Source organism: Chaetodon trifascialis, chromosome 15 (assembly GCF_039877785.1).
Source record: "Chaetodon trifascialis isolate fChaTrf1 chromosome 15, fChaTrf1.hap1, whole genome shotgun sequence".
NCBI lineage: Eukaryota > Metazoa > Chordata > Actinopteri > Chaetodontiformes > Chaetodontidae > Chaetodon > Chaetodon trifascialis.
This window is the reverse complement of record NC_092070.1, coordinates 6,060,780-6,087,164: the sequence shown is the minus strand read 5'-3', so window position 1 is coordinate 6,087,164 and position 26,385 is coordinate 6,060,780. Positions and strand designations below refer to the sequence as shown.

Genomic DNA, 26,385 nt, shown 5'->3' with positions numbered 1-26,385 from the left:
AGCAAAACCTTATGGAACAACCGTTGGATAGCTCTTCAAAGTTTACCATTAAGCAAGTTTATATGGAGGGAGCCAAATGATCTGCATAACAAATTCAGTCTAATTAATGAAGAGTTTTCCAAGTATATGGAAATCTGAAGTCTAATCCAAACTCTTGATTTACACTAATTTGGAAAGCAGAACAATTAAGAAGAAATTAGATTTGATTCATAATCAGATACTACACAAACATGAAAAATGTACAGAATCCTGCATAAATCACATTCTGTACCTATACTGATTGACTCAAGGTGCAAGCGATCCATCCATTGGTGCACGATGAAAGGGGCTAATGTTCAACTGATGATCTTGTCAGGTCAGTATAAGTCAGTCATTTCCACAAACCTCTGAGGATCAAATGTTTCTTCTTTTTTTATCCATCTTGTATGACTTTTGCTAAGTGCGAGACAAAGTCTGAAAGTCAAAGGTCTTGCCCATTATTTGCTTCTTTTGTCTGCCATACTGAATACACATTTCACATTTAAAAAGCAACTTGCAGGTTAAAGCTTTTATGAAATGTACACTTAACCTTATATGAAAATGACTATTTAAAAAATGAATGCAAACAGTTCATATTTTTTACAAGACATACAGGTACAAATTTGGAGGAATTTGGTGACGTTTTTGAGCAAGCACCCAAACGCACTTACTTTTTCAACGTCACATGTTACGTAACGAGAAGGAGTCGTGACCTTGACTCTGTCTTAGTTCCATGTTCAGTAGAAGGTAGTGAGTGTGAGTGGCTGTAATTTAGTGAGTCTGTCTTTTTCAGTAGTTTTACATCACAGTGAATGATTGTGCTGTGTGTGCCAGCCTGTCATGAAATCAAGTCCACAGTTTCCTGAAAGAAAAAGCCACGTTAGCTAGCTACTTTTGGTGCCTGAGCAGTGATAATTTTGTCAACGAAAAGTCAGACAATAAGTATTTGTTGACATCATTTTATTGCATAACTAAATTGTGGTGACAACGTAAATGAAAAAAATATTGCTAACAAAAATCACAGAGAAATCTCTGTTCATCATGCGCTGATGACTAAAGACGAAATGAAAAAGTTGTCTGTGTTCGGGTGGACAACCTGGTTGTTGCTTTCATTTTTAAGCAGTTACTTCTACATGTTCAAGCCAAATTCTCTCACTGTCCCGTCTCACTGGATGTTTTGCCCTCTGCTTGGTGCATGCCAGGTGCCCGCAGAACAATTCAATTCAATTCAATTCAATTTTATTTGTATAGCGCCAAATCACAACAGAAGTTGTCTCAGGACACTTTCCATATAGAGCTGGTACAGACCAAGCTCTTTTATCTACAAAGAAACCAACAATTCCCCCATGAGCAAGCACTTGGCGACAGTGGCGAGGAAAAACTTCCTTTTAACAGGCAGAAACCTCGAGCAGAACCAGACTCTGGGTGGGCGGCCATCTGCCTCGACCGGTTGGGTGAGAGAGGAAGAGCAAGAGAGGGAGAGTGAGACAGACAGACAGACAGACAGACAGACAGACAGAAAAGCAGTCAGAGAGAGAGAGAGAGAGAGAGAGAGAGACAGAGACAGAGACAGAGAGACAGACACGCAGTCACAGTAACAGTGACAGTGGATGTAATAATAGCAGTAGCAACAAGGCAAGCTAACGTTCACATGTCGTCTAAGCTATCTATCTTAAAGCCAATAGAAACTATTTTAGCTGCTGCTGGCCACTCAAAGATGAGTGCTTCATCTTCACCAGCATGTCAGGTGGGAAGGAAGAGGAGAGACAACCTATGGAAATATTTCTCTTATATTCAATCCGAACAACAACAACAACAAAATAAGACTATGTGTATTGTTTCCGATGAGGATGTAGTGGTTTGCGTCGGTCTTTGAGAGTTTTAAAGACAACAAGCTCTGGAGGGAGCTGTTTTTGTTTTGTTATTACTGTGTGTTTTTTAATAAGTGGGTTGATGTCTATTTGCATGTAAGGTGTGGTGAAGAGACTTCAGGTTCTGTGAGTGTGAATGGTTGTGTGTTTGTGCCCTGCGATCGACTGGCGACTGGTCCAGGGTGTACCCCGCCTCTCGCCCGTTGTCGGCTGGTATAGGCTCCAGCACCCCCCGCAACCCCGAAAGGGATACGCGGTATAGAAAATGGATGGATGGATGGACTTCAGGTTCATCTTAACAACACTGGTGCAAACCAATATACTGTTTGAAAAAAATTACCTTTTCAGTTTGTGTGGCCAATCAATGAAAAGCACTCTTCTTAATGCATGTCACCAACACACCAAAACCATGGCTGTCTGTAGCTGCCAGTAGCAACTTAATTTCTGTCATTTTCTTGCAAAATTTTGTGATCCCTGTCTGTTCCTAGTTTCTTGTGCTCCATCAAATGTGTATGAATATACATTTACTCTCTCTTTTTGCATCAAAACTACTATTTAGAATCATTTATTTCCTAATTTAAAATTTTGTCCGGTCATCCACATCACTTCTAGTTAGTCTTTTTTAGATGTGGAAGCAAAATTCCCTCACAAAAAAAACTTGAGAAATTTCTCTAGTATGCATATATGTACAGTCTATATTTTTTCCACATTATTCATCTACACATTAATTCACTGGGGTCTTCAACCTGCAAGCTGCTCTTCAAAGGTTGGGTGAATTATTGTCCAGAGAGAATGTTGATATTACTTTCTCTCTTTCACAATATGATTGGCTGGAATTGTGTTGTGTGACTTGGTCCAAGCCATGTTCTTTCCCATTTATAGAGCCAGGGCTGTGTATATAAATAAGCAAATATCAACAATCTTTCTTTAGAATGATTCACTCCACCTTTAAAACTGCAGTAGGTAAGATCGAGAAGAGAACAGACAAATTTGAACCAAAACAAGTTCCATGTCACTCCCCCTTCCTCTCCACTGCACCAGTGCTGTGCCTCAAAGCCCCTCCTCCCTGCGATGTCTGCGCAGCTGCCATGACAACCAGTAACGTTAGCCTTAGCATTGGAAACAAGCTAACTCTGCCCAGCTGCTACATCACAGTCGCTAACATATGTACACGCTGCGGAGTATTACTGTAACAATCAGCATATTAGCCTGATGGTTATTTGTTGTCTTAGCCGTCTATGCTGTTGTTGGCAGCGGCGGTATGGGCAGTTTCTCCTTTGCGGGTGGCTGTTGCTCCGCCATAGCTTTCACTAGCCTCCTGACACCGTTCACAGAGCTGTTTCACTGAGCAGCAGCCAGCAGCGTCAGTGGAGGGAGGTGGTGGCAGCATGTGTGAGTAGTGATTGACAGATGTCAGACACTACGTCATACGCTCCTCTGGCTCTGATTGGTTGTTTTGTGTCGGATTTTTGCAAATCGCAGCAGGAGCAGTAGGTGGGACCAATGGAGACACTTTTTTTTTCAAAGATTACATGTTTCATGTACTGCTGTCTGGGCATAGGGACAGTTTTAGCAAATATGACAAAAAAATATTTTTTTACAAGTTACCTACTGCAGCTTTAATGGGTTACTCTAAGAAATGGCACACACCCAGTTGTTTGTGAGGAGTCATAAACTGTATAAAGTGCTTTATCGCTGAATGCATTAAGATAAATATCTTTATCATCACCACAGGACTGTGTTGTCTGCCTTCCTGTTTTCTGTGTCTCTACATCCTTGTTCGAAAGCCAATGAACTGGTCTGAAGCTCTGAGCTACTGCAGGAGGGAGTACACTGACCTGGCCTCTGTGCAGAGTGAGCAAGACTCGGCTGATCTTAATGAACTTACAGGACGGAAGCTCCGTGTCTGGATTGGACTACAAGTTGACACTGAGGCATGGAAGTGGTCTCTGGAAAATCCAGGATTCTATGGTGAAGGAGAGGCGGCGTTCAGGAAGTGGGCTGTTGGTGAACCCGATGGCAGTGCAACATTCTACAAATTTTGTGCAGCAATGCGTGACACTGGTGACTGGGTGGATACCGATTGCACAGAGATTTTACCGTACATTTGCTACAACGGTAAAAACACCTCACCGAGCTTCATCGTTATCACTAAGAGTAAGTCCTGGGATGAGGCTCAGAGCTACTGCAGGACGCACTACACTGACCTGGCCAGTGTGAGGAACCAAGCTGAGAATGGCCAGATAAGGAAGATGTTGATAAAGAGTGAATTTGCATGGGTTGGCCTCTACAGAGACTCATGGAAGTGGTCAGATGGGAGCACACTTTCATTCACTAACTGGAATACCAGTACACCATCCATCAAATACTCACACTCTTGTGTCAACTCATACTTAGGCAAATGGAAGAACCAGGGATGCAACAGCGGGCGGAACTTTGTATGTTACAGTGAGTTCAGATTTCCATACTGTTAGCTGTTACCAACTTCTCACAATTCAATATTTAAAGAATCCCTATGATTAACCTTTTACAGTGAAATTTTGCATTTGCAACATGAAAATGTTGCTTTTCCCACATATAAAACAGTTCCCACTATCAGAAAGCAGGTGGTGCAGGTGGTGCTGAAGAAAACTGGCTCCTCTGTGAACATGGAGGCACTGAAGGAAGACATCTTGGAAAGGGTAATGATATTTGAGAATGAAGTAGAAATGAAACAGACAGTACAGCTAAACTTTATACAAAGTATACATTTCAATCAATGGGAGACTAAAAAAAGAATGTGTTCCTCAGATTAACCAGAGACTGAAAGACCACGTCCCAAGTGAAGGCCTCAAGCTGAGATGGGTGAAGCAGGCTGAAGGGAAGATCTTCCACAAGGAAGAAGAAGAGGAGGAGCAAGAGAACCGCTGTGCCGCTAATTAAGCATTTTGATTTTCCAGCTTCGGCTGTATTGCTTAGTTAAATATTCTGTCTTACTTCATAGCTGTTTGAACGTTGCTGGAGAGTTTTCACAGGGATTCAAACATGAACCCTGATGATGGAACTGAATGTTTTGTGTGTATGTTTTTCATACTAACACACTACATTGAATGTAGCTGCGCTGACACATTTAGTGACTGGATCAGCATCTAAAATGGTCAAATATACACACAGTCGATGTCTGCACTGATCACTGCTTTAATGATACTGTTTTCCTTGTTTTTATTTCATTGGTTATTCTGCATAACTGTTTGTTGTCATTTTTGTTTTGGTCATTAGTGAAGTGATATATAATGATCATCATTGTATTGAGAAATAGTTAATACAGAGTATGGAGGCAGGAATATGCTGCAATTACAGAAATAATAAAATAATGATAAGATAATATAAATGCCAGTATGTTTGTAAATTAAGAATTCATTCATTACATGACTTTAAATTCAGCTTTTAAGTGGTGAATTGCTAACTGCTAAAACTGCCTTTATGTTATTATTATTTTATGTGTATGTGAGTCTGCGTTTCATATTTTAAAATTTGTCTGTTTCCTGCTTTAACATTTACAGTTTTCTCCTCTGCCTGGCACCTAATAATTATATGAAGTTCACCCCACAAGGCAGCAGGAGTTAGGCAGCAGAGGAGACCTCTGACTCCTCTGATGTCTGTCCTGGATGACTCAATTGCTTAAATGCACCTGAAGGGGACGAGGAGCGAGGAGAGAGGAGGCTTCTGAAGGAGATCAGAGTGAGGATACACCGTTGTAGCCTACGCGGAAGTCTTTTATTATTTAAGGGGAGTGTCGTATGTGGCACATGTTTGAATCATGGTGGGAGCAGGTAAACATAATCAGTAATTGACGTTGCTTCGGACTGATGCTGTGGAGCGAGGATTTTTCATTTCGGAGTTTCGTCTCCTCCGTCCTCACGTCTCTTCCTCGCATCCCTCTTTCATGTCCTCGTTGGGCGGAGCTAAGACGCAAGGAGAGGAAGCGAGTGGAGGAGACGAGGAGACCAATTTACCGAATGAAAAGCACCCCAGGTGAGAAGACAGCTGATGAAACTCCACCCAAACAAGGCTCCAGGCCCTGATGGTGTCAGCCCCAGGGTGCTCAAAGCCTGTGCCCCCCAGCTGTGTGGAGTTATTCACCATGTTTTCAGCATGAGCCCAAGTCTCCAGAGGGTCCCCATGCTGTGGAAGACGTCATGCCTCGTTCCTGTGCCAAAGACATCACGGCCCAGGGCTCAAAGGACTACTGACCTATGGCACTGACCTCCCACGTTATGAAGACTCTGGAGAGACTCGTCCTGTAGCAGCTCTGGCCCATGGTCAAGCCACTCTTGGACCCCCTCCAGTTTGCCTATCAGCCCCGACTTGGAGTTGAAGACGCCATCATTTACCTGCTCAACTGTATCTACGCCCACCTGGACAAGCCGGCGAGCACATTCAGCACCATTTGTCCAGCTCTACTGGGTGACAGGCTGACCACGATGCAGGTGGATGCCCCCCTAGTGTCCTGGATTGTGGACTACCTGACTGGCAGACCACAGTATGTGCGCTTGCAACACTGTGTGTCAGACAGAGTGGTCAGCAACACTGGGGCTCCACAGGGGACTGTTCTCTCTCCCTTCCTCTTCACCCTCTACACCACAGACTTCAACTACTGCACAGAGACCTGCCACCTTCAGAAGTTTTCTGATGACTCTGCGATAGTTGGATGTATCAGCAAGGGTGATGAGGATGAGTACAGGGCTGCTGTGGACAACTTTGTCACATGGCGTGAGCAGAACCATCTGCAACTAAATGTGGCAGAGACTAAGAAACTGGTAGTGGACCTGAGGAGAATCAAGGTACTGGTGACCCCTGTTTCCATCCAGGGGGTCGGTGTGGACATTGTGGAGGATTACAAGTACCTGGGGGTACACATTGACAATGAAATGGGGTTCAGGTCCTGTGAGCATCATTGTAAGCCTGTGCACAACCGGATGTCCACTGAGTTCAGAGAGTCCTATTCAATGCATGTGAGAGGGTACTCTCATAACAGAGTTTATTGCTGAGCTGTTACTTTCTGGATCACAGTTGCACAAATTGATCATTTCTATGAAACCATCCTCATCAGCTCGCTTAACAACAAACTTTTTTTCTTTTTACTTCAAATAAATAAGAAAATGTGTCAAATGAGGAAGGAAATATTAAAAAGTGTTTATTATAGTGGCCAAACCATTAAAGATGTAAATCATTAAAAGCACTTGCTTTGTCTCCTCAGTGGCTGGATGAGTTGTCGTAGAAGGGAATACTGACCTCATCACTGTGGGTGAGATGGCAGCGACACTGTGGCTGACTGATCTCAATCAGTGATGAGACAGCTTTAACCTGTTCAGGTCAACATGCTTATGAGTGTGTTAATACTGTGTATATTTTCTCATGTATTTTATTAATTAGTACAGTGATTACCAAGTCACCAGGGTACATTTCATTGCCATTAATGCTATGTTAATAGCTTCAAGTGCAGCAGTCTGTTGTCATTCTTTTCACACGTTTAGTTTTGTTTGTTTGTTCAGCATTTATGATGCTGAATTCCACGAAGAAATGGATATTTGGACAAATGCCCTTCTTACAGGCCAGTCATCTTGCTAGGTTTCGAAATGTAGAAGTGTTACTTGAACAGTTACACCTGACAGATTTATGATGTTGCATTATTGATGAACATTAATGATTGCATGGCTATGGACATCCGTCTGGGTGTAAGTTGACAATGGGAACCTATTAGTGATATTGATAGCATTGTTAACGTGTACAGTGATTACTCCGTTGAACTGGACATGACATATTGTCTATAATTATTTTCAAATGGACTCTACTTTGAGCCAGACATCACTTTCTCTACAGGTGGTCCAGTTTTCCTGTTTGACAGATGAATACACCAAGATCCAAACGTTTTCTTGGTAGTGGGCATTGATACATCTTATTGATGCACCTCCTCAGATCTACCATTAGAGGGTGTATTGAAACATAACAAGATTTGATGGTACGATATTCTGTAAAATCTTTATTTCATAACCTTTAGCTTACAGGTAAACATTGATCTGCAATAATTAGGGAGTAACGGGAGCTACTTACAGATTACATACACAACAACATGGTTCACACTGAAGAGGGAGGGTGCTGAGGAAAGCAGACCACAGCAAGACAAACGACTGGGGAAAGTTATAAACCTGAGTACCATTAAATACAGTCCTGCAGAGTATTTGAACCTGATTTTGCAATACACTGGACATGTCTACAGCAAGAGGAGGACAGGAAAGTACACTGAGACGATTGAACAGTGGCAATTTCTGGTTTGGAGCATTTGTCATCTGTACAACTTCTGGCAATATGCACTTTGACATGTGAGTTGTCATGAGAACATGAAATACAAAGTCTAAATCTTTGACCTCACTGCAAGAGCATGGGACAAGAAAAAGCTACTGCGCTCAATATGCCAACAGTCATAGACTATCAGGAATATGACTGACGTATAGCAGGGTTGTAGGACTGGAGAAGGGGCACTGATTATACAGGCCCCTCATGTGAGGAAGGCCTACAAAGATACTAGAATGAACAGCCATGGATGTGGGGAGGGGCTCATAGAGAGTGATTATGTACAGCATCCAAAATATGTGCTATGCCCCTGGCATATATATTAATATTATATACAGTTTGTATATATCATATGTAAGTCCAGGTAGTGTGTGAATCATCCACTTTTCTGCTTACACAGTCATTCTCATCACTGTGTGTGTGTGTGTGTGTGTGTGTGTGTGTGTGTGTGTGTGTGTGTGTGTGTGTGTGTGTGTGTGTGTGTGTGTGTGTGTGTCTGGTCTACTTGGACATCTCCGGACTCCCTCTGCTTACAGACGGAAACCAGCAGGTACATGGAGGGGAACCAGGCTGCCACCTGCACCCAACACTTGTTTTCCCTCTGTGGCTTACTGTAAATTACCAACACGTTCATCTCACATACCCCGGCACTTCCCGACTCCATGCATATTCCCCAGTGGAATGATGGGTAGAGGAGAGTCAAGTATGTAGAGAGATAGTTTGTAGATTTGTGCAGGAAGAGATTAGCTGAGAAAAACGTTCCCTAACAGCAGTGAGTGAGTATTTATCCAGACAAATGTGGCCTTGTTGATTTTTTAATGCATATATGTATCTCTCTGTCAGTGTGTGGCACCTCCTCACACCCTTCATCTTTCTTTAAAAAAAAAAAAAAAATCAATTAATCATAAGTAAAAAAAAGTCAACTGCTCATCTCAAATTCTCATTAAATTGAATAATGGCTGCAGTGTAATCCTTGAGGGCAACATCTATTGTAAATGTTTGCTTTGGCTTCTGACAGTATCACATTGTTATTATGTCTGACATTATGGAAAGATCACTGCAGAGATAGACCTTTTAGTTCTAGTGTATCCTTTTTGTTTAACCAGAAACTGTCACATCACCTGTTCAAAGCTACCAGACTCCTTTAAAAAAAACTTTCAATTTACCTCAAAGAACAGAGTTGTGAACAATGAACTAATTATTTCAACAAATAATTCATTTTGCCAGTTTCACCCCTCAGTTCCCTCTTTACCGTTAACCACAACCAATGAAAGAACAGCTCTGCCTGGATAATCTGCAGGCTGGTTGGTGCTGAGGGTAGAGAAGGAACTTCAGATAAAGTCAGAGTTTCTGTGGACCTGCAGAGTGGCTCTGCATCTATGAGGCATTTATTTGACACTCCATTTCAAGGTATCACATCCAGTCTAGGAATGAAGGGACTCCCCCCTCTCCTCCTGTTGTCCTCATCCCCGGGGGGCTCGGTGCGGGCGCTGGGTGTCAGGCTGGGCTGGGGGCGCTGCTCGCAGGTGGCCTGGGGATGGGTGTGCCACGTCCCGTCCCGATAGGTGCAGTAGCAGACCGTCTGCTCATCGATGTTCACCCGCTCCCCCGCTGGGATCACCCTGTTCCCAGCAAAGCAGTTGGGACCTAAAGCAACAGGATGGACAGTACAGGGGCAAGTTGTTCACACAAAATCTTTCCTTTTGAAGCAGTTCTTTGCCAGAGAGTCAAGTGTCCTGATTGATTTTAAAGAGTGTTCTAGAAGTGTCTTACTTACTTTTCCTTAAGGGAAGAATTCAACATTTTGGGAAATAATGTTTAATCTACTGTTAGATGAGATGATACCGCTCTCATGTCTATATGGTAAATAGCAAGCTAATTGGAGCAGGCGCTTAGCTTAGCTTAGCATATAGATCAGAAACAAGGTGAAACAGCTAGCCTGGTTCTGCCCATTGATACCTATACCTGCCCACCAGCACTAATTAACAGTTAACAATTAAAGTTTTAGAATGACAAATTTTACAATGGTTGTTTGCCAGACTAATTCATGGCCTGCAGCAGTTTCCAGGCAACCAACAGATATGCTAACATTTAGCTCAAAGCACTGTTGTGCTTAAGTACAGTATAGCAGCTCTGCAGTTCCCCTAACTTCTATAGAGACTTTTAGCATCTTTCAGATCATTATTTTGGTTTTACGCCACAGCACTTTAAAGTATTAGTTCAGTCTCATGGCTTTCATCGTTGTTGTGTCACAACAACAGGTCACTATTTTTAGCTTAAAGCTCTTAAAACCAACTGTATAATACCTGTCTTCTCTAAATTGCAGACGGGGAAAGTTATCGACTACGTGGTGAACATGGTGGAGCATTTATTAGCTAAAGGGGCAGATAATTTCTCAGGAGTTGTTGAAGACCAAAACCAGAGCTAAAAGAGTGATTATTCATCCAATGGCAGAAACACCACTCAAAATAAATGCTAATGTTGCTCTGTGACAGGATGTATAAATAGGAATCGGTTGGGTAAAAGGTTTGCCATATTAAATTATTAGATAATAACATGTCAGTGTTATGTTTACAGCATGTTTCTGCTGCCCCCAAGTGGCCAAAAACATCCATGAATTTAAATAAGGCTTGAGGCTGCAAGTTAGGAGGAAAAAGGACTTTCCCTCCATTCTCAACCACAGACAAGCAGTCTGTCTTCAATTCTGGTTTAGCTTCATTATGAAATAGCATCATTGATGTGTTACAACGATACAACACGAGCAGCACATAGAAAAAGCCACAGATACTGACTTTCATGTAAGGTAAAATTAAACTCCTCTGCAATGTCTAATATGATATTTTCAGTAAAGCCGTTATATGTTGTTTGGCCTGGACATACTACTACGCAAGCAAAAAACAGCCTGCTTTTGATATCATTAACATCCCTTGTTCACAGATGGGGGTTCCTTTATTTGGCAGCTACCTGTGAAACAATTACCGACGCCAGCAGCAGGAGGACAGGAAGTACAGTTCATCTGATGCCAGATCTAACTGTGTTCGATAAAACACAGCTGACGTGAGGGAATTTGGCAGCAGCAGGAAGACAGAAAAAAAAAAAAAAAAAAAAAAGTGACGCAACAAATCAAACCATCTGTCCCGCTGTCTGAAATAGAAACTACAACTTAACTACAAGTGCCTCAAAAACAGCAAGGTAACTGAGAGGCAGATTGCGTTCGTGTGGTTCTTCTTTGTAGGTGGTGATGATGAATCCAGTAAATAATGCTTTTGATTGTTTATCTGCTTTGGCTTGCTATTTTATTCTACAAAAAAGCAATACATAATACAAGAGTGTTTATTATTCCTGCTGCTATTCCTGGGTGACACACACACACACACACACACACACACACACACACACACACACACACACACACACACACAAATCCCACCAATGTTAGAAAGGGACTTAAATGGCAGTGGCGATGAAAGCATACATGACATAACAGGGATGGCTGTGTAAGCTGCAGGGTGTGGGAGGTGACGTAACTGGTGCTGCTTCTGAGAGCTACAGGAAGAACACACACTGCTACAGTGATGGCCTTCTAATAATGTGTGTAACACATGCAGGGGTCATGAGCTTCAGTGTGTGTGTGTGTGTGTGTGTGTGTGTGTGTGTGTGTGTGTGTGTGTGTGTGTGTGTGTGTGTGTGTGTGTGTGTGTGTGTGTGCATGTGTGTGTGTGTCACGCACTCCCCTCTGTGCTGCTTCGTGGGTGACTTGTACACATGAATGAAACTGTTGCCAGTTAAAAGGTTGTGAGTGGGAAACCCTTAAATCAGACTGTTAGATTTCAAGCTGGTCGTGCATGATGTATGAAAGGTAAAATAGGACTGCATGCTTTCAGTTTGTTTAAGGAAAGAAACTTTATTCTGATATCTGAAAGTTCATGGTTTATCAGAATTACACGTTTCTCTGTTTTGCTGTTTGAACTCAATATAATACATTTAAAATATGCAGTTTAAATATGATTTAAATAAGCGTCTTATTCAGAAGAGTTCCAGTAGTCAAAAGTTGTGATGGCAGCTACTAAGATCTGCTGTGTTGATTAGCTTTAACTCAGAAGTCAGTTCATCTAAATGGTCAGTCTTGTTTTGGATGTAGCTAATGCTAAGAGAATCCCACCAGCTAGCTTTCTTTAGTTCTCGCTTTAGCTGTCCGGTGTGCCTGCAGTTCGAGTCCATGCTGTGCATTTCCTGCAGCATGTAGCAACACAAAGCAAGCATGCAGAAAGTTCACAGCAGAGTGCAGTTACTGCAGTTTGCTTTTTGCCTTGCAAAATGGGTGTTAGCATGCAAAAGAGGGCAACAGATATTCAGTCTGAGCTGCCAACAAATCTCCTGACAACTAAAATCAACCTTGACTTCCCAAATCTGTCTGTCATTCAGTGTCATGCCCACTGGTTCCTGCTGAAGATTTACATCTTTAAAAAAGGCTCACAAATGATATATATTCATTAACAAGATAATAATAATAATAATAATTATGATAATAAAAGCAGCTCTAATTTCCTATAACAGCTAGCTCTGTAGTTTTATGCAAAATTTACTCAAACAGGAGGAAATAGTGCTTTTGTTGGGGACAATTTTTAGCTGTGGATAAATTCAAATTTGATGCTGTAGTGAGTATTTGGGGCTGCAGGACAGTGTATGCGCGACTGAGTCAACTTAAACTACAGTGTGTGCGTTCATGGTAATGAAGGCACATGCAGTGGTGCGACTCATTAATGTGTTTTTCATAGTTTCTGGAAATCAAAGTGGTTTATCACCTTTTCTAGCGTGAACATGCTCAGTACTTTTATTTCCAAGTTACATGACACCAAAAGGCATCCACTTGGGAGCATTTCTGGGTTTAGTAACTTTCATCACAGTGTGGCTGTTCTATACAGTAGTTTGAATAGCCTCTATGTGGCTGGAAAAGACAGCTTGAGTCAAGATCAAAGGGGCTAAAATGCATTTTTTAATAAAATGTACCTCTGTTGACAATGAAGCTCCACAGCAAGTTTAAGAGACATCCTGAAATTAGTTTTAGAGACACTGTGTCATGGATTGAAGAGAAAGCACATGCATGGAAACCCAGCGCTGACTGAGTCTTACCGGCCTTACAGATGGGGCAGCAGTGGTTGGGTTCATAGGTGGGGTTGACGCAGTGAGGCGCGGGGCAGTCCGAAATACTGCAGTACACCTCTCTGTTTGCCTCGCAGCGGCATCGCTCACACCTGGACAACTGGAAAACACGGACAGTTTCAATTAATTCATCATTAATTATGACCATTTGGAGTCATTACAGAAAACAAATGAGGGCATGGCAGAGATGATTGGTTGGCTCAATCTCACTGGTATGTCACAGAGGATTAGGAAGGCTAAACCTTTACACCACACACATGTGCAGGCAGTCTGTATCCAACAACCACACACAAAGACGGCTGACCTGCTTCCAGTGTTAATGGACTGGTTGGATGCACTTTGTCTGATACACCATCTGTTACATAAAACACAGTCAATACCTGTCCTCCCACTGCTCAGTCCCCACTGAGCACATGGCTGCACGACAGTATGGAAGCTGTTTGTTGAGAACGGCAACAAATCAGACAGCCATGCTTTTTAATATTACATGTTAAACATCTTCTAACTCAGAAACACATTCAGATTAAGCATAGGGCACATTCTGTCACTGTCAGTCCAGCTCTGCACGCGTCATCTTGAGGAAAGGAAAGTAACAGCAGCAGTGTGTATGTGCAGATATACAGCGTCTTGCCTATAGGTGGTGCAGGTCTGAATCTGGTGGCACTAAAGCACATTGAATGCAGATCTGTTTCAACCTCACTCTGACCATCACTACGGTCGAAATCTGAACTCCACATGAGGTACCCCAGGTCAGTCTTTTCGCATCCATAGAAACAACCTATTGCCTGGAATAGTCCAACATTCACTCTACTTTAAGCTCTGTTTTGGTTTCCACCAACTCCTGAGAGAATTGTCTGGCTCTCTACATGCTTGTTAACCAGCAGTCTGTGTGCCGTTTCACGCTGGGCAGGTAATAATTCTGTGGGTTTGTCATGACAAAAAAAGCATTTCATAGTATATCATCAGTGTCTTATGTGATATATGTGCCACATAATGTACATAGATACATTAGATTAGATACCTTTACTTTGACCCTGTCTCATGGGGAGGTCCTCTGTCAAACGATATGATCTGCATTATTTTTGTGATATTTTGCATGTACAGTATGATAAATATTCCTTCACAAGGCTGTTAAAATAATATACAACCACGCCAAACCTGGAGCTACTGTCCAGCATGGCTGGTTTACGGGCCGACCGTACTGAAGCTGCATGTGTGGTCTGCTGTGTGCCCCATGCCTTTAAGCTGAGTACACACACAGGAGGGAAGAGGGGAAGGCCTTGGGTCAATCCAGCAATGATAATATGCAAATATTCTATTTTCCATAGCCTATATGAACATAATGATAATCCTTTGTTACCACAATATCAGTGTTTATATGTCATGGTCACAGCTGGGGTACCAAACACCTTTAAGTTTATGTGGGAGTAATGAGTCATGCAAACAAATGAAGTAAACAAACAAACATAGATAGCCATCAGTAGAGTGGGTGACATGAGCTCACTGTGTAACACCTGTAGGCCTACATGTAAACTTCCAAAGCATAATTATTCTTTATTATAGGCTAGATGGGTGATGTGCATGAATGTGGTCACACAGCTGCAGCATCATGAAAAGCAGCTGCAGCTGTGTGAACTTGTGGATGGGACGGCGGAGAACAAGTTTGGATCTTTCTCACCCTGAACTCCTCCAGGAGTCTGTACGTTCTGCCCCCGTAGACACAGACTCGGGCCATAGCTTCACACACCGGACAGCATTCCTTATACCTGATCCGCGTGCACCGGGGGTGGATGCGTGGACACTTGGGTCGGACGCATACGGGACCGTCCACGGTGCACGTGCACGGACACGCCGTGCGGCTCGGGTAATAAACCTCTCCGATGCCGTAAACAAACCCGTGGTCGTCGATGCACCACTTTCCCCGGTAGTCCCCGAACTCGTAGTCCAAGTCAGTTTTGGAGGAGTACTCCGCCGCCACCGCGAGTTCCGGGACGCGCCCCGGACCGAGAGGTAGCAGCAGCACGAGCGCGACGGAGAAGCAGCTGAGCGCGCGGTGCCGCTGGCTCATGGTGACACACACTGACCATCTGCGCGTCTGCGGCGCGGCTGCGCTCCGGCGAGCCTCTCCTCCGTCAGCGGCGCCCGTGACGCCGATACATGCGCGTCAGTCCGGAGAGTCGCTGAAATGCCGCCCAGGTGTCAGCCAGGAGCCACCAGGAGCCTCTTCAGTGAGTCTGAATCTGACACTTAGAAATGACTTTAAGAACTTTATAAACAACAACAACAACAACAACAACAACAACAACAACAACAACAACAACAACAACAACAAAAAGAAACTCAGCTGAAAATTTGTCGGTCTTTATACTGAAGAGATTCAATACTGTGAAGAAAATTGTTTAATTTCACGTATGAATTAAACTGACAAGACAGAAATATCAGAATGCATGAAAGGATTAAAAAGGGATTCTGCTGGCGATTTTAAGAAGACTCAAAGGGGACCAAAAGATCTCAGATTAAAGTGTATCAAGGAAAACAAACAAAACAACATAATAATTAATTAATTAAAAACAATTTAGCGCAACATATACAAGGAAAAGGTCAAAAATAAAAACAGCCAATCTGTAGATATGTATGACATGGAACTGCTCCAAGAAATGTAAGGTGAAAGTCTTTTGACTCACCAAATAAGCTTAAAGTGTGTGAGAGAGGAGGGCTGTGTTGCTGAGCTCCCGTGTCTCTGACAGAGAGCTGCACGAGGTTATTCTGAATACTGGAAGATGCAAATGATTTACACGTCTGAGTTTATTTGTGTGGATGAGTTCTGTCTGGAAAATAAAATGTATGAAACGTCTGAAATGAAAGAAAATTTGAGCTATGCAATGAGTCTGACAAATCTGTGTGGGAAAGAAAGGCAGCAAAAGAAGACAAAACCAACATAAACAAACCACACAAAGGGTTAATCTTCTTCCTTTAGGAAAATCTATTTTTAAATTTTTACTTCATGTATGTTTTAAGATTTTGTGTAGTGTCCTACCTCAAGCACACACAACTGTATCACCATCAAAACCAGCCAGCCAAAAAAGGAAACCGCCCCATAGTCCCAGACTGCCAGGGGCCCCAAATTTACTTCAGACTCACTGAACACACAGTAAAGCAAGGTGTCAGATAAGATTTTGGAGATTTGGTTGTATTAATAAAGGAGCTGCTCAGGGTTAGGATCCATAAAGGGGCCCAACTGCATCTTTTAGAGTATTTATAGCATTGATCTCAGCAACCAGAAGCCATATGCAGAAACACAAAGTTTCCTCTCCTCCAACAAGTGACTAAACTGAGTAGAAGTGTCATTATGATGTGTGGCGCATCTCCTGTGCTTCATGTTTGGGCGCCCCCTGCTTGCCAGAAGGCTCCAAGCAGAGGCTGTAGTCCCCTCAGCTGGCCCTCTGATAGTTGGGGGAACATAAAAGAATGAATGAGTTGAGTACTTTTTTCAAACAGAAGTATGAGGAGGCTTCATTTTATTCCATCATATATGAAGTTTCTTTTTATACTTTACACAGTTCACATTTATCACATAAACTACAGATATTAGTGCATTACTGCATCTGATTCTGATATTATATCAAATTTCTATCATACACAATTATGTACATTTGGACATAGATGCATAATATCTATCAGCTAGATTACTTTTTATTATACTGCATTGTATAGCAGTGCACTGCTTCCACCATGACAAAAAATAGCTGTCTCACAAGAAACTTTTCTCCTTTTATGTTATGACATTTTGTCAGTTATATCCAGAAACCTTCAATTCATTCCACAAAACCAAACAATCAAACAATTTTTAGGGTTTTACTTCTATTATTTATTTGATGTTTGTCTTATTTTTATTTCAATGGTTTTGCCATTTTACTAGTCATTACTAATGTTTGCTAACTAACATGTATTATTTGTTCTAATTGTGTTTGTCTGTTTCCTTCACAACACCAACATGTTTTTTATGACTGAAACATCCATGCTTGCTTGCTATATATATAAAAAAAAAAAAGGTAAAATGAGGAGAAAATATTTCAAAAAAGAGGTCAAAGACCGAGAATCATTTTTATTTGGATAGTTAAGTTCAGACAGTATAAAAGAAAGATGCAAAAAACAGAGGCATATTACTAAAAACAGTCCAATTCAAGTAAGAAAACAGTCCTTTAAATGCACAAGTGACCGAGGTTAGGTTTGGATGAGGGTAGCGTGTGCATTTCTCTGCTGAAGTTAAATGCTTGTGGTGGCCTATAGGAGGAAAGTAGTCTTTAAAAAACAGCCTGAATTTGTAGAGAAGCTCTTACAGATTAAATGCTAATTAAGTAGGTGTCAGTTTTTTCTACACAAATGTGATGAATACAGGGGAACAAACATCCAAGCCCACTTTTTACACTCATTTCATCATCCACACATCTTAAAAAGCATCTTGGAGACATGCCCATCATTTCATTTTTTTTGTGTGTTTCTTGCATTTTGTCCTCCACTTCTTACAATTCACATATAACTTATCAGCAGCCTCAACTCTTCGACGAAGACTTCAAAAGTTGTTCCAATGCTTGCAGGATTATAGTAAGCATTTGGTACAGCATGCACAATGTGGGTGCACATCTAATTAAATGTGCCTTCATCCATGCTAACTACAGACGAGGAAACAATCTGCATGACCACAAGACGTGTTGTCCATCAAGCTGAAACCTCTTTGAAATGGCGTCTGATCAAGAGTAGGTTTTTATAAGAAGCCTGATTTTGATTATATTCGTCTAAAAGGTTCCACTAGATCTCTAAAAACACAAAGCAGAATAACAGTAGTAGTTTTGAAAAACACACAAACTGATGAACTACAAAATTCTGAGGTTTTACATGGGGGGTGGGGAGGGGTGGGGGAGGTTGAGGTCTTTTCATGTGAGGTTGCCCTTTATCACCAGAACATACACTGAGTGTTCAGACAAGTCATACTAGAGATGTCAATTATGTAACTTACCAGAAACCCTTAAGTTTGCAGCTGTGGTCTTATTAAAGAAAAACATAATGGCTGGTTTAAAGGTTTATACATCAAAACTGAGCAATGTACAAGTATGGAACGCAAACAATTCAGCCACATCCAACTGTACAAAGTCTACACAGTGGGAGATATCTGAGGTTTGTACTGTGTATGGAGATGAAAACCAGCCGTCAGCACACCCTCTCCACACCAGCAGCTCCAAAAAGCACTGTCTCCTGATGTCAAAGACGAGTACCATGGACCACAGACATGACTGCTTGAAACACGAGCAATGTTGCAGCTTAAACAGTCGATTTCAGAATGAGTTGATGGACAGAAAAAGAATCTGCTGCTTTTTCTGTAAACTGAACATCATTGAGTTTTAATGTGCTGGCCAGTTTAAGATGCCACCGTGGGCTCTGGGGAGTTGTGATTCACAAAGTGTCACTATTTGAGATTTTTAAGCCTGATTTGATTAATAGATAATGAAAACAACCAGTTATGGTGCTGTGCATAATTAGTTTTGATCTTTTGGTCTATTCAAGCAGACATAACCTGGGTCAAAGGTCAACTTTACTGCAGTGAATGTGGACCAGCTAACTGGAAATGCATCTGAGGATTAATGGATGATTTTGGACAGTAAACTGTGGCAGACAGCCGTAACAGTGACGTGACATTGAGCTAAAAACCTGTATATGACATCCTAGCAGCCAGTGGAGGTTATTGCTGACCATTTGGCCTTTTACAGCCCCCAGGTGTCCTGTGGTTGTCTTATACTTGAAATCCATCATGTGATATGATTAGATGACTGGAGCACAAACTGGGTCGAGTCAAAGGCTGTACTCTTTGGTGACATTTCAATTCATTCGCTCTCATCATCAAACCAGACATGCTGACTCAATTTAAAGGAAACGTAGGCAGACTTAAGTGAAACCTCATCTGTGTTTGGTCCAGCTATATGAGGCTGGCTGATGAAATCCCTACACCACTCTTGTGTGAAACACATATTAACTATTTATTGACCATACTATTAGACCCTCAACCATTCAACACTTTGCATTCACAAAATATCTGTTATGATAGAGCCACCATACCAGTCCTGCAGCTCCAGCCAGGAGAGGAATACAGGAGAGCTGCAGCACAGGGGGGACTTCTACAGCTACCACTGTGTATCCAGCTGACCCTTACATATCATACTGTTGGCTGCCCTGGCTGGGGGGTAGTAGTGGTGGTGGTGGAGGGGCTGGTTCTTCTGAGGCAGGGGGAGGAGGAGGCGCTGCGGCCACATTAGGGTTAGCTGCACTGGTGTTGGTTTCCTGGGCCGCTGGGGGTTCGGGGGCTGCTGCTCCAGGAGTGCTGTCTGAGGAAGGAGGGGGCATGCTGCTGCTGTTGCTGTCATCACTGGGGGCACTGCTGCTAGGAGTGCTGCTCTCCCTTGGGGGCTCAGCAGGAGGGGTTGCTTTATCAGAGGCAGAGGAGGGGGGGTCAGAAGGAGGAGGTGGAGCAGCCTGGCGATCTGTGGGAGGCTCTGCAGGTGCCACCTCGTCTGGGAGGGAATGGGGAACATATTTGCTTTAGACCAAATGAATGTTCTAAGTCATTTTTTCACTTCACAGGAGTAGAACCAGTTCCTACAACACTTTCAGCACAGCCTCCTTGACAATTTAAAAAAAGTGCTTCACAAAATGAGATTGACAGAAAACCGGTTTCTAAACACTGTAGGTACCTGTCTCCATTGGTGTGGGCTTGTCCTCCTCTTTGGTCCCTGAGGTGGGGTTAGCTGTGCTGCTAGCATTAGCACTACTCTGCTCAGTAGGTTTGTTTCCAGCAGCCTCCTGTTGCTGCTGCTGTTGAGCCTGCTGAGCAGCTTTCTCCGCCTGCTCGGCCGCCTCGCGCTCTCTCTCCTCTGCCCGGCGCCTGGCTGCCTCTTCAGCAGCAGCCATGTCTGCTGCTAACTTGTCCATGTCCACCTCCACCTTCTGACTGCACAGCTGGAGACAGAGGAAACACTTTCCATTTACAAATGAACCTCAGGTTGATTCGTTATTGCAAATTCATGTGTGAACCTCATCACTACTTCTCATTCAGCTGTCTTTAGGTACATTAAGTACTGCTGTACCCGTTTGAGTTCAGTGTTGAACAAGTCTGTGGTCTCCAGGAAGCGTCTTTTCTTGTCTTGGTGGCGATCCTCAATCTGCAGAAGTTCTGCCTCCAGCTTCCTCTGAAACACACAAGAGACACGGGTGAAACTGTGTGTCTCTGAGGTTTATTAGTGCACAGGACAACACTCTTCAATCACAAAGTTTGTTCAGACAGACAAAAAAAAAAACCTGTGCTCACATATTCTTGGGGCCCTGATGTCAGAGAATATGTCCATTCAACCTACCTGGTGCACCATGAGAGACTGGACCTGCCTCTTAAGGACCTGCATGCGAGCTGTGGTGACCACTGAGCGGACATCAGGCACCACGATTTCACTGAGGATGTCACTGATAAGCCGGTGGTTCCGCTGGAAGCGAGCGGCTGCTGTGTGCTTCACCGAAAAACCGTCGTCATAGTCTGAATGGAGGAAATACAGGACACATAACTGCTTTAGTGCACTGGATCTCACTTCTAGGGTCGGTTTTAAGCCATTATTATACATCCTGATTGATGCACTTCATATGTAACACTCACCATCAGGGTCTTCAGCAGGCTGAATGCTCATGTATGGCTCTCCTTTGTCCATACGACTCTGCCTCTGTCTGCTCTCCTCCTCCATCGCGGCCTCAGCCCGGTTCTTAGCATTGACGTAGGCCAGGTAGGCTGGTGAGTTGTGGTACGCTTTCAACGAGTCGTTGTACTCAATCTGAGAGGGAGTGAGAAGAAGCATATAATAAGATGAGCAAGACAATGCTACACAGTGAGCGAGTGGGCGTGTTGAACCAAAGCAGTCATGAGGACACTTCAGTTGGCTCACCTTCTCAGCTTCATACTCGTTCAGGTAGTCCTGTTTCTCCTCATCAGTCAGGTCCCTCCACATCCCTCCAATAATCTTTCCAATCTCCCACAGCTTCAAGTCCGGGTTGGACGCCTTCACTTGGTCCCATACCTTGTTGCGTGTACACAAACACAAGACACAAGCAATGCCCCACACACACGCGCACACACACAAACACACAAAATTAACATATGGTCACTTCAGGGCAGCTGTCGTTAATGGTAAATTAGGTTACTACAAGGCTGTGTAGGAAATAAAGGTGGAAAGGTGAAAGTAAAAAATTAGTTCTAAAATAACTAATCTATTGGACAGAATTATTATTAATAACTGAAATGAAATTACAGTGGCCTGGAGAGCTCAGCAAACTTCAGCTTAAGATAGACAAGCACATTTAGAAAACATCTTCACTAGTTCAGTTTCCACTGTCTGTGCTATTTGCAGCTTGTTTCTGTGTTTGGTTGTGCTCTCTCACTATGTATTGTGTTTTTTAAAAGATGTGCATTGCCGTCAAATTAATAGAGGTTTTCCTAGTTTGCTTGTATTTGGACTATTTGCATGCATCTTCTTAAGCAGCAGTGCGCTGAGCTCTCGGGGCACCTACATCAGGACCACCTTCATCAAGTGTTGCAAAACGACTGGATGGAATGGAATGAGTTATTTTTAAAGACACAGTGATCAGTTTTATGTCGAAGAGAATTTTTAGAGTAGATTTAGTCTTCATGAAGTATTTAAGGTTAAAATTTTCAGCTCTTAGAGAAGCAGCAAAGCAACAAGCACAAAAGGGGGGAAATGAAGGTAGATGCAGATCATGCTCGCAGAAGGAAACTCAAAGACATGCTGTAAATTGTCTTAATCATTGACAAACGCTGGGGCTACTGTAAGTCAATGGGATAACGGAGTGGAGAGTCTCCACTAGGTGGTTGAGGTGGTGGTGAAGGCGTCATGGCTTGGCTGTTTCCCACCCTAAAACCCCTGCAACTTTTCAGGGGATGGGAGGACAAGCAGTAAAAGCAGACACCGTGGATGGGTGTCTTACCTTCCTGCTTACCTTCCGGCTGTACCGCATGTAAGGCATCAGTGGCTTGTCTGGTGGTTTGGGAGGCTTTGGGACGGTGATACCTGAGGAGTTCTGTGGAAGAGAGAGAGAGAGAGAGAGAGAGAGAGAGAGAGAGAGAGAGAGAGAGAGAGAGAGAGAGAGGAGGGGGGACAAAAGGAAAAAAGTGAATGAGGAGGTGGAAGGGGTGTAAATGAAGGGGAAATGAGCAAAAAAAAGCAGACAAAGGTTTATAGATAGAAAAAAAGAGACAATAGAAAGTCATAAAACATCAGCTGATTACAGCCTGATCATGGTGAAGCTCGTGTAAGGGCAAAATAACAGGTGTACATGTAAAGATGACACTACAGCTGTCCCTAAATGCTTTCTTACAGCTGGATAAATGCATTTATGATGCATGTTAATTCATTTACATGCAGGTATGGACATAAATGCTGGAACTGTTCCATCCATAAACGTTCTTTGTGCAAAGCATTGCTTTTCAGTGCACCACCGTTTATAGAAATTTGAAAAAAAAAAATGCCATTCCCATTTAACAGTCTATACAGAAAATAGATCAGGGGCAACATGTTCCCCTTTCTTTGCTTTTTGGACCATCTAGTGACAAATCAAATGGCTGCTAAGAAGTGTCTTAAAAACAGTAGAAGTGATCCCACTGAGGTGTGGCTGGTGGGTCTACAAAGAGGCACTCACAGGCCAACACACACCTGATTTCTATGTAAGCCCTCACACACACTCACACACCAGTGGAATCTTTGCAAGTTGACAGAGAAATTGTGCTACTCCACCAGAACATTAGTTATTGACTGAAAGATTCATTTTGCACAAGAAAATGCAGAAACACACTAACACAGTGGTGGCATTTTGCATCTTGTGCCTTACAAGCAGAACCCACACAAAGAAACGCACAATTCATGCATTCATCAACTGAAAAACAGGAAATGTATAGCCTGATGTTACTCTGTGTTCTCAAAGCTTTTAAAGGGAAAATAGATTGGTAAATTATCAATCACGAGGATTGATTAAGTTTCCTCCAGTTTCCACAGTTGTTTTTGTTTGCGAACTGAATGAATCCAAAAAAGGTTTGGTCCAACTGATTAAAAAAAGAAAATGTCTCAATGACTTACACTTACTGAAAACAACCAATAACTAAAGTTCAGTACTTTGTAAGTTAGCTACTAGGTGAGACAGATTTTTTTGTGTCACATTTATGATGTTCAGTCGAATGGTCTCAGTGACTAGAAGTCAAACAGAACTGTCTGCCTCATGTCCTGAGCTCAACTGTGGCATACTTCACTATGTGACTGGGGAAATGATGGTGACGGTTTCCAAAAGAAACTGCGGGAGCTGTAAATGATCCACTCGTATAAAACTGAACTCCCTTTACTCATTTAAAACCCAAATCAATATTTTAATCAATCATCATCATCTCAGGCCCTCAATATTTGACTTATTGCCCCCTTATTCATATACGTTTTCTCTCACCACCTGTTTTCTTCTCACTAGCTCTTTTTCATGATTAACTTGGGTTGCAAAGGGTTAGAACATTTGTGGAAAATTAAATAATTTATTTATTAAGCTTGGGAATGTTGGAATTTTCCAAAATAAAAATTGGACCCTTTAATAGCAAACATATTTGGGATGGGGAGACAAAAGAGAAAAAAAAACAAAACAATACCAGGTCTTCCGGCATGTTTTGGTTAAAAGTGTGCCCATTTCATTCAGCAACACACTCTTCCATCATTTGACCAGATCCTTCTATTCAGCATCCCATTAAGCAGGAATTCAGTCAAATTACAACCCTACTGCCAACACTATTGCACTGTCTGAGCAAAAGGACTACAGGCTTTCAATTTTACAACCTTATTATCATTATCATTATCAGCCTGTGTGTGCATTAGCTCCACTTCCTAAGATTTTTTATTCTTTCCTTCCACTTTTCCCTGTATCTGTGCACTTCTCTATTTTTTTTTCCTTTCCAAATCCCTCCATCAATTCATTACCCTGCTGGAGCCTCCGGAGCTCCCTCCCAGCCGGAGGTTGTTGTAGGCCAGATGGCTGTAAGGGTTGTAGCCCACAAACCCTGGGGTGGAAGGCATTTGCTGATGGAAGACAAATGAGACAAAACACGAATGAGAAATGGCTCACAAACAAGAGGAGGAAGAGGGATAAACATAAATAAGTGAAAAGGGGGGAAAACATGAAAATATATGTATTTTGTTTTGCTTGTTTGTTTTTCATGATGTCATCATGCAAGGCAAAAAAAGGCAACTGGCCAGCAGGCTGGTATTCAGAATGAGTGCACATGTAAATGCTGCATGTAAACCAGGACCTTGCAACAAACTCAGACCATCCCCTATTAAGCACAAGTTGCATTTATTTAGCCATGTGACCACACCATTGCATTTCAACTTCACACAATGCTGGCCCCTGCTACTGAATGTAAGGAAACAAAAGGTATCAAAACAAGCATGTTGATTTGATAACTGTACATGTGTTAAACTCTTGGATTTCAAGTTGAAAAGCTCTTAAATTAGATTTCAAACAAACTTGTTCCCCAGCAGCAATAACGCTTGGTAGAAGCACACGAGGCACAATGACCCCTTCTGTGCAAGACCTTTGATAAGTGGTGGTATGACAGGAAAAAGCTGGAGTGACAGCAATGATGGAGAGCTGAACACATTTGTGGCAACCTCCATGTTCAGACAGAGAGACAGAGAGAGAGAGAGAGAGAGAGAGAGAGAGAGAGAGAGAGAGAGAGAGAGAGAGAGAGAGAGAGAGATTTAATGAAAGTAATCTAAAATGTGGAGAAAGAGGGAGTAAACCAGTAAGGAAAAGGTAAAAAAGGAGTGTACAGCACTAACATGTCCCTCTGCTCATGAAACAGTAAATGCTGAGGCTGCAACCGAGAGATGGACACTTACTGTTGTGGGGGCAGGGGGAGGGGGAGGCGCATAGGATGGTCGTTCTGTCGATCAAAGAAAAAGAAGATATGTTAGTCATCTATTATAACAACACAATGTGTATAGTTTGTGTACATTTATGTTCAAGTATCTGTTATGATATTTGTTTTCCTTCATAACTGCTTTACAATGAACCCCAACCCCAGATGATTCAAAGAGCCCTCATTTGTAAATTATTCTATATAAAGTTTATTTAAAAAAAACAAAACAAAAAAACATAGTAATGTTGACAGTTTTATGTTGAAAATAATTCTACACGTACAAGCAATTTAAAATGTTTTTTTTTCCTCATACTGATAAATTTAAATATATCTTTAAAATGTTAATCTTAATACAATTACCTCCTATCAACTGTAAACCCAAAACTGCTAACTGCCTCAGGCATAGACTGTCAGTCTCCTGTTGCTGTCCCACACACAACCATCATGTCCGAAAAACACTTATGAAAAGATGGGACAGTGATGTAAAGTGGACTGATGCTGCGATCACCCCCGAATACCCAAACAAAGGTGGCATATTTAATTAGTGAAGTGCACACTGGTGGTGACGAGCAAACCTATCACATAAGCTCCTTGCTCTACCGATAGGAACAACAGCATCACCACCATTAAAACACCAATGAAGGGATTTGTGGTTGTGACTATGAATAATAACGTGTGTGTTTACTTACTTGACATCGTGGCTGGAGATTAGGCTAAGGAGAGCAGGCTATTTCCATATTGATTTACCTGGATAAGAAAGCAGAACAAAATATAGATTTATTATTAAAAAAAATAAACACAAAAAAAACCCCAAACACATTACCCCACAAATCAGCTCAGCTACAATCGCTCTGCTATCGCAATCAATCGTTTAGTGAAGAAGTATCGGAAAAACGCCGGTAAATGACTGAAAATTGCTAACACCGATAAGGATTGCTGGCAACAATGGCTGACGGGTGTTAAAAGCTAGCTAGCTAACGTGAACGAGTCTGGCCTTTTAGCCAA

General features: G+C 42.3%; 2 protein-coding genes across 11 annotated transcripts in view; both read right to left on the bottom strand.

The window, feature by feature from the left end:
* LOC139343486 (SWI/SNF-related matrix-associated actin-dependent regulator of chromatin subfamily E member 1-like) overlaps window positions 1-26,385 on the bottom strand; it is a 366,467-nt gene that overhangs the window by 71,766 nt on the left and 268,316 nt on the right. For 3 of the 10 annotated variants that reach the window (XM_070981178.1, XM_070981175.1, XM_070981177.1), the window contains exons 2-10: window positions 26,070-26,127; window positions 25,361-25,404; window positions 22,419-22,511; window positions 21,362-21,493; window positions 21,079-21,250; window positions 20,789-20,961; window positions 20,522-20,623; window positions 20,129-20,393; window positions 17,474-19,948 (exon numbers count right to left, since the gene is read on the bottom strand). In XM_070981178.1, the coding sequence (XP_070837279.1) occupies window positions 19,587-19,948; window positions 20,129-20,393; window positions 20,522-20,623; window positions 20,789-20,961; window positions 21,079-21,250; window positions 21,362-21,493; window positions 22,419-22,511; window positions 25,361-25,404; window positions 26,070-26,076 (1,350 nt within the window). In that variant the 5' untranslated portion in view covers window positions 26,077-26,127 and the 3' untranslated portion in view covers window positions 17,474-19,586. Of the gene's footprint in view, window positions 1-17,473; window positions 19,949-20,128; window positions 20,394-20,521; window positions 20,624-20,788; window positions 20,962-21,078; window positions 21,251-21,361; window positions 21,494-22,418; window positions 22,512-24,439; window positions 24,539-25,360; window positions 25,405-26,069; window positions 26,128-26,385 lie in introns of those variants that run through there. The other 7 variants (XM_070981171.1, XM_070981172.1, XM_070981173.1 and 4 more) reach the window with 4 other exon arrangements.
* Window positions 7,897-15,597, bottom strand: LOC139343489 (von Willebrand factor C domain-containing protein 2-like). The gene is made up of 3 exons (XM_070981182.1): window positions 15,064-15,597; window positions 13,356-13,485; window positions 7,897-9,869 (listed from the first exon to the last, which is right to left on the bottom strand). The coding sequence occupies exons 1-3, from the start codon at window positions 15,451-15,453 to the stop codon at window positions 9,628-9,630; spliced, it is 762 nt and encodes a 253-aa protein (XP_070837283.1). The 5' UTR covers window positions 15,454-15,597; the 3' UTR covers window positions 7,897-9,627.

Coding starts and splice junctions, on each gene's coding strand:
- LOC139343489 (XM_070981182.1), bottom strand. CDS start 15,453: ATGAGCCAGCGGCACCGCGCGCTCAGCTGCTTCTCCGTCGCGCTCGTG. Junction 13,486..15,063: donor GACTCCTGGAGGAGTTCAGG/GTGAGAAAGATC, acceptor CGTGTTTTCCAG/TTGTCCAGGTGTGAGCGATG. Junction 9,870..13,355: donor CTGCCCCATCTGTAAGGCCG/GTAAGACTCAGT, acceptor CTGTTGCTTTAG/GTCCCAACTGCTTTGCTGGG.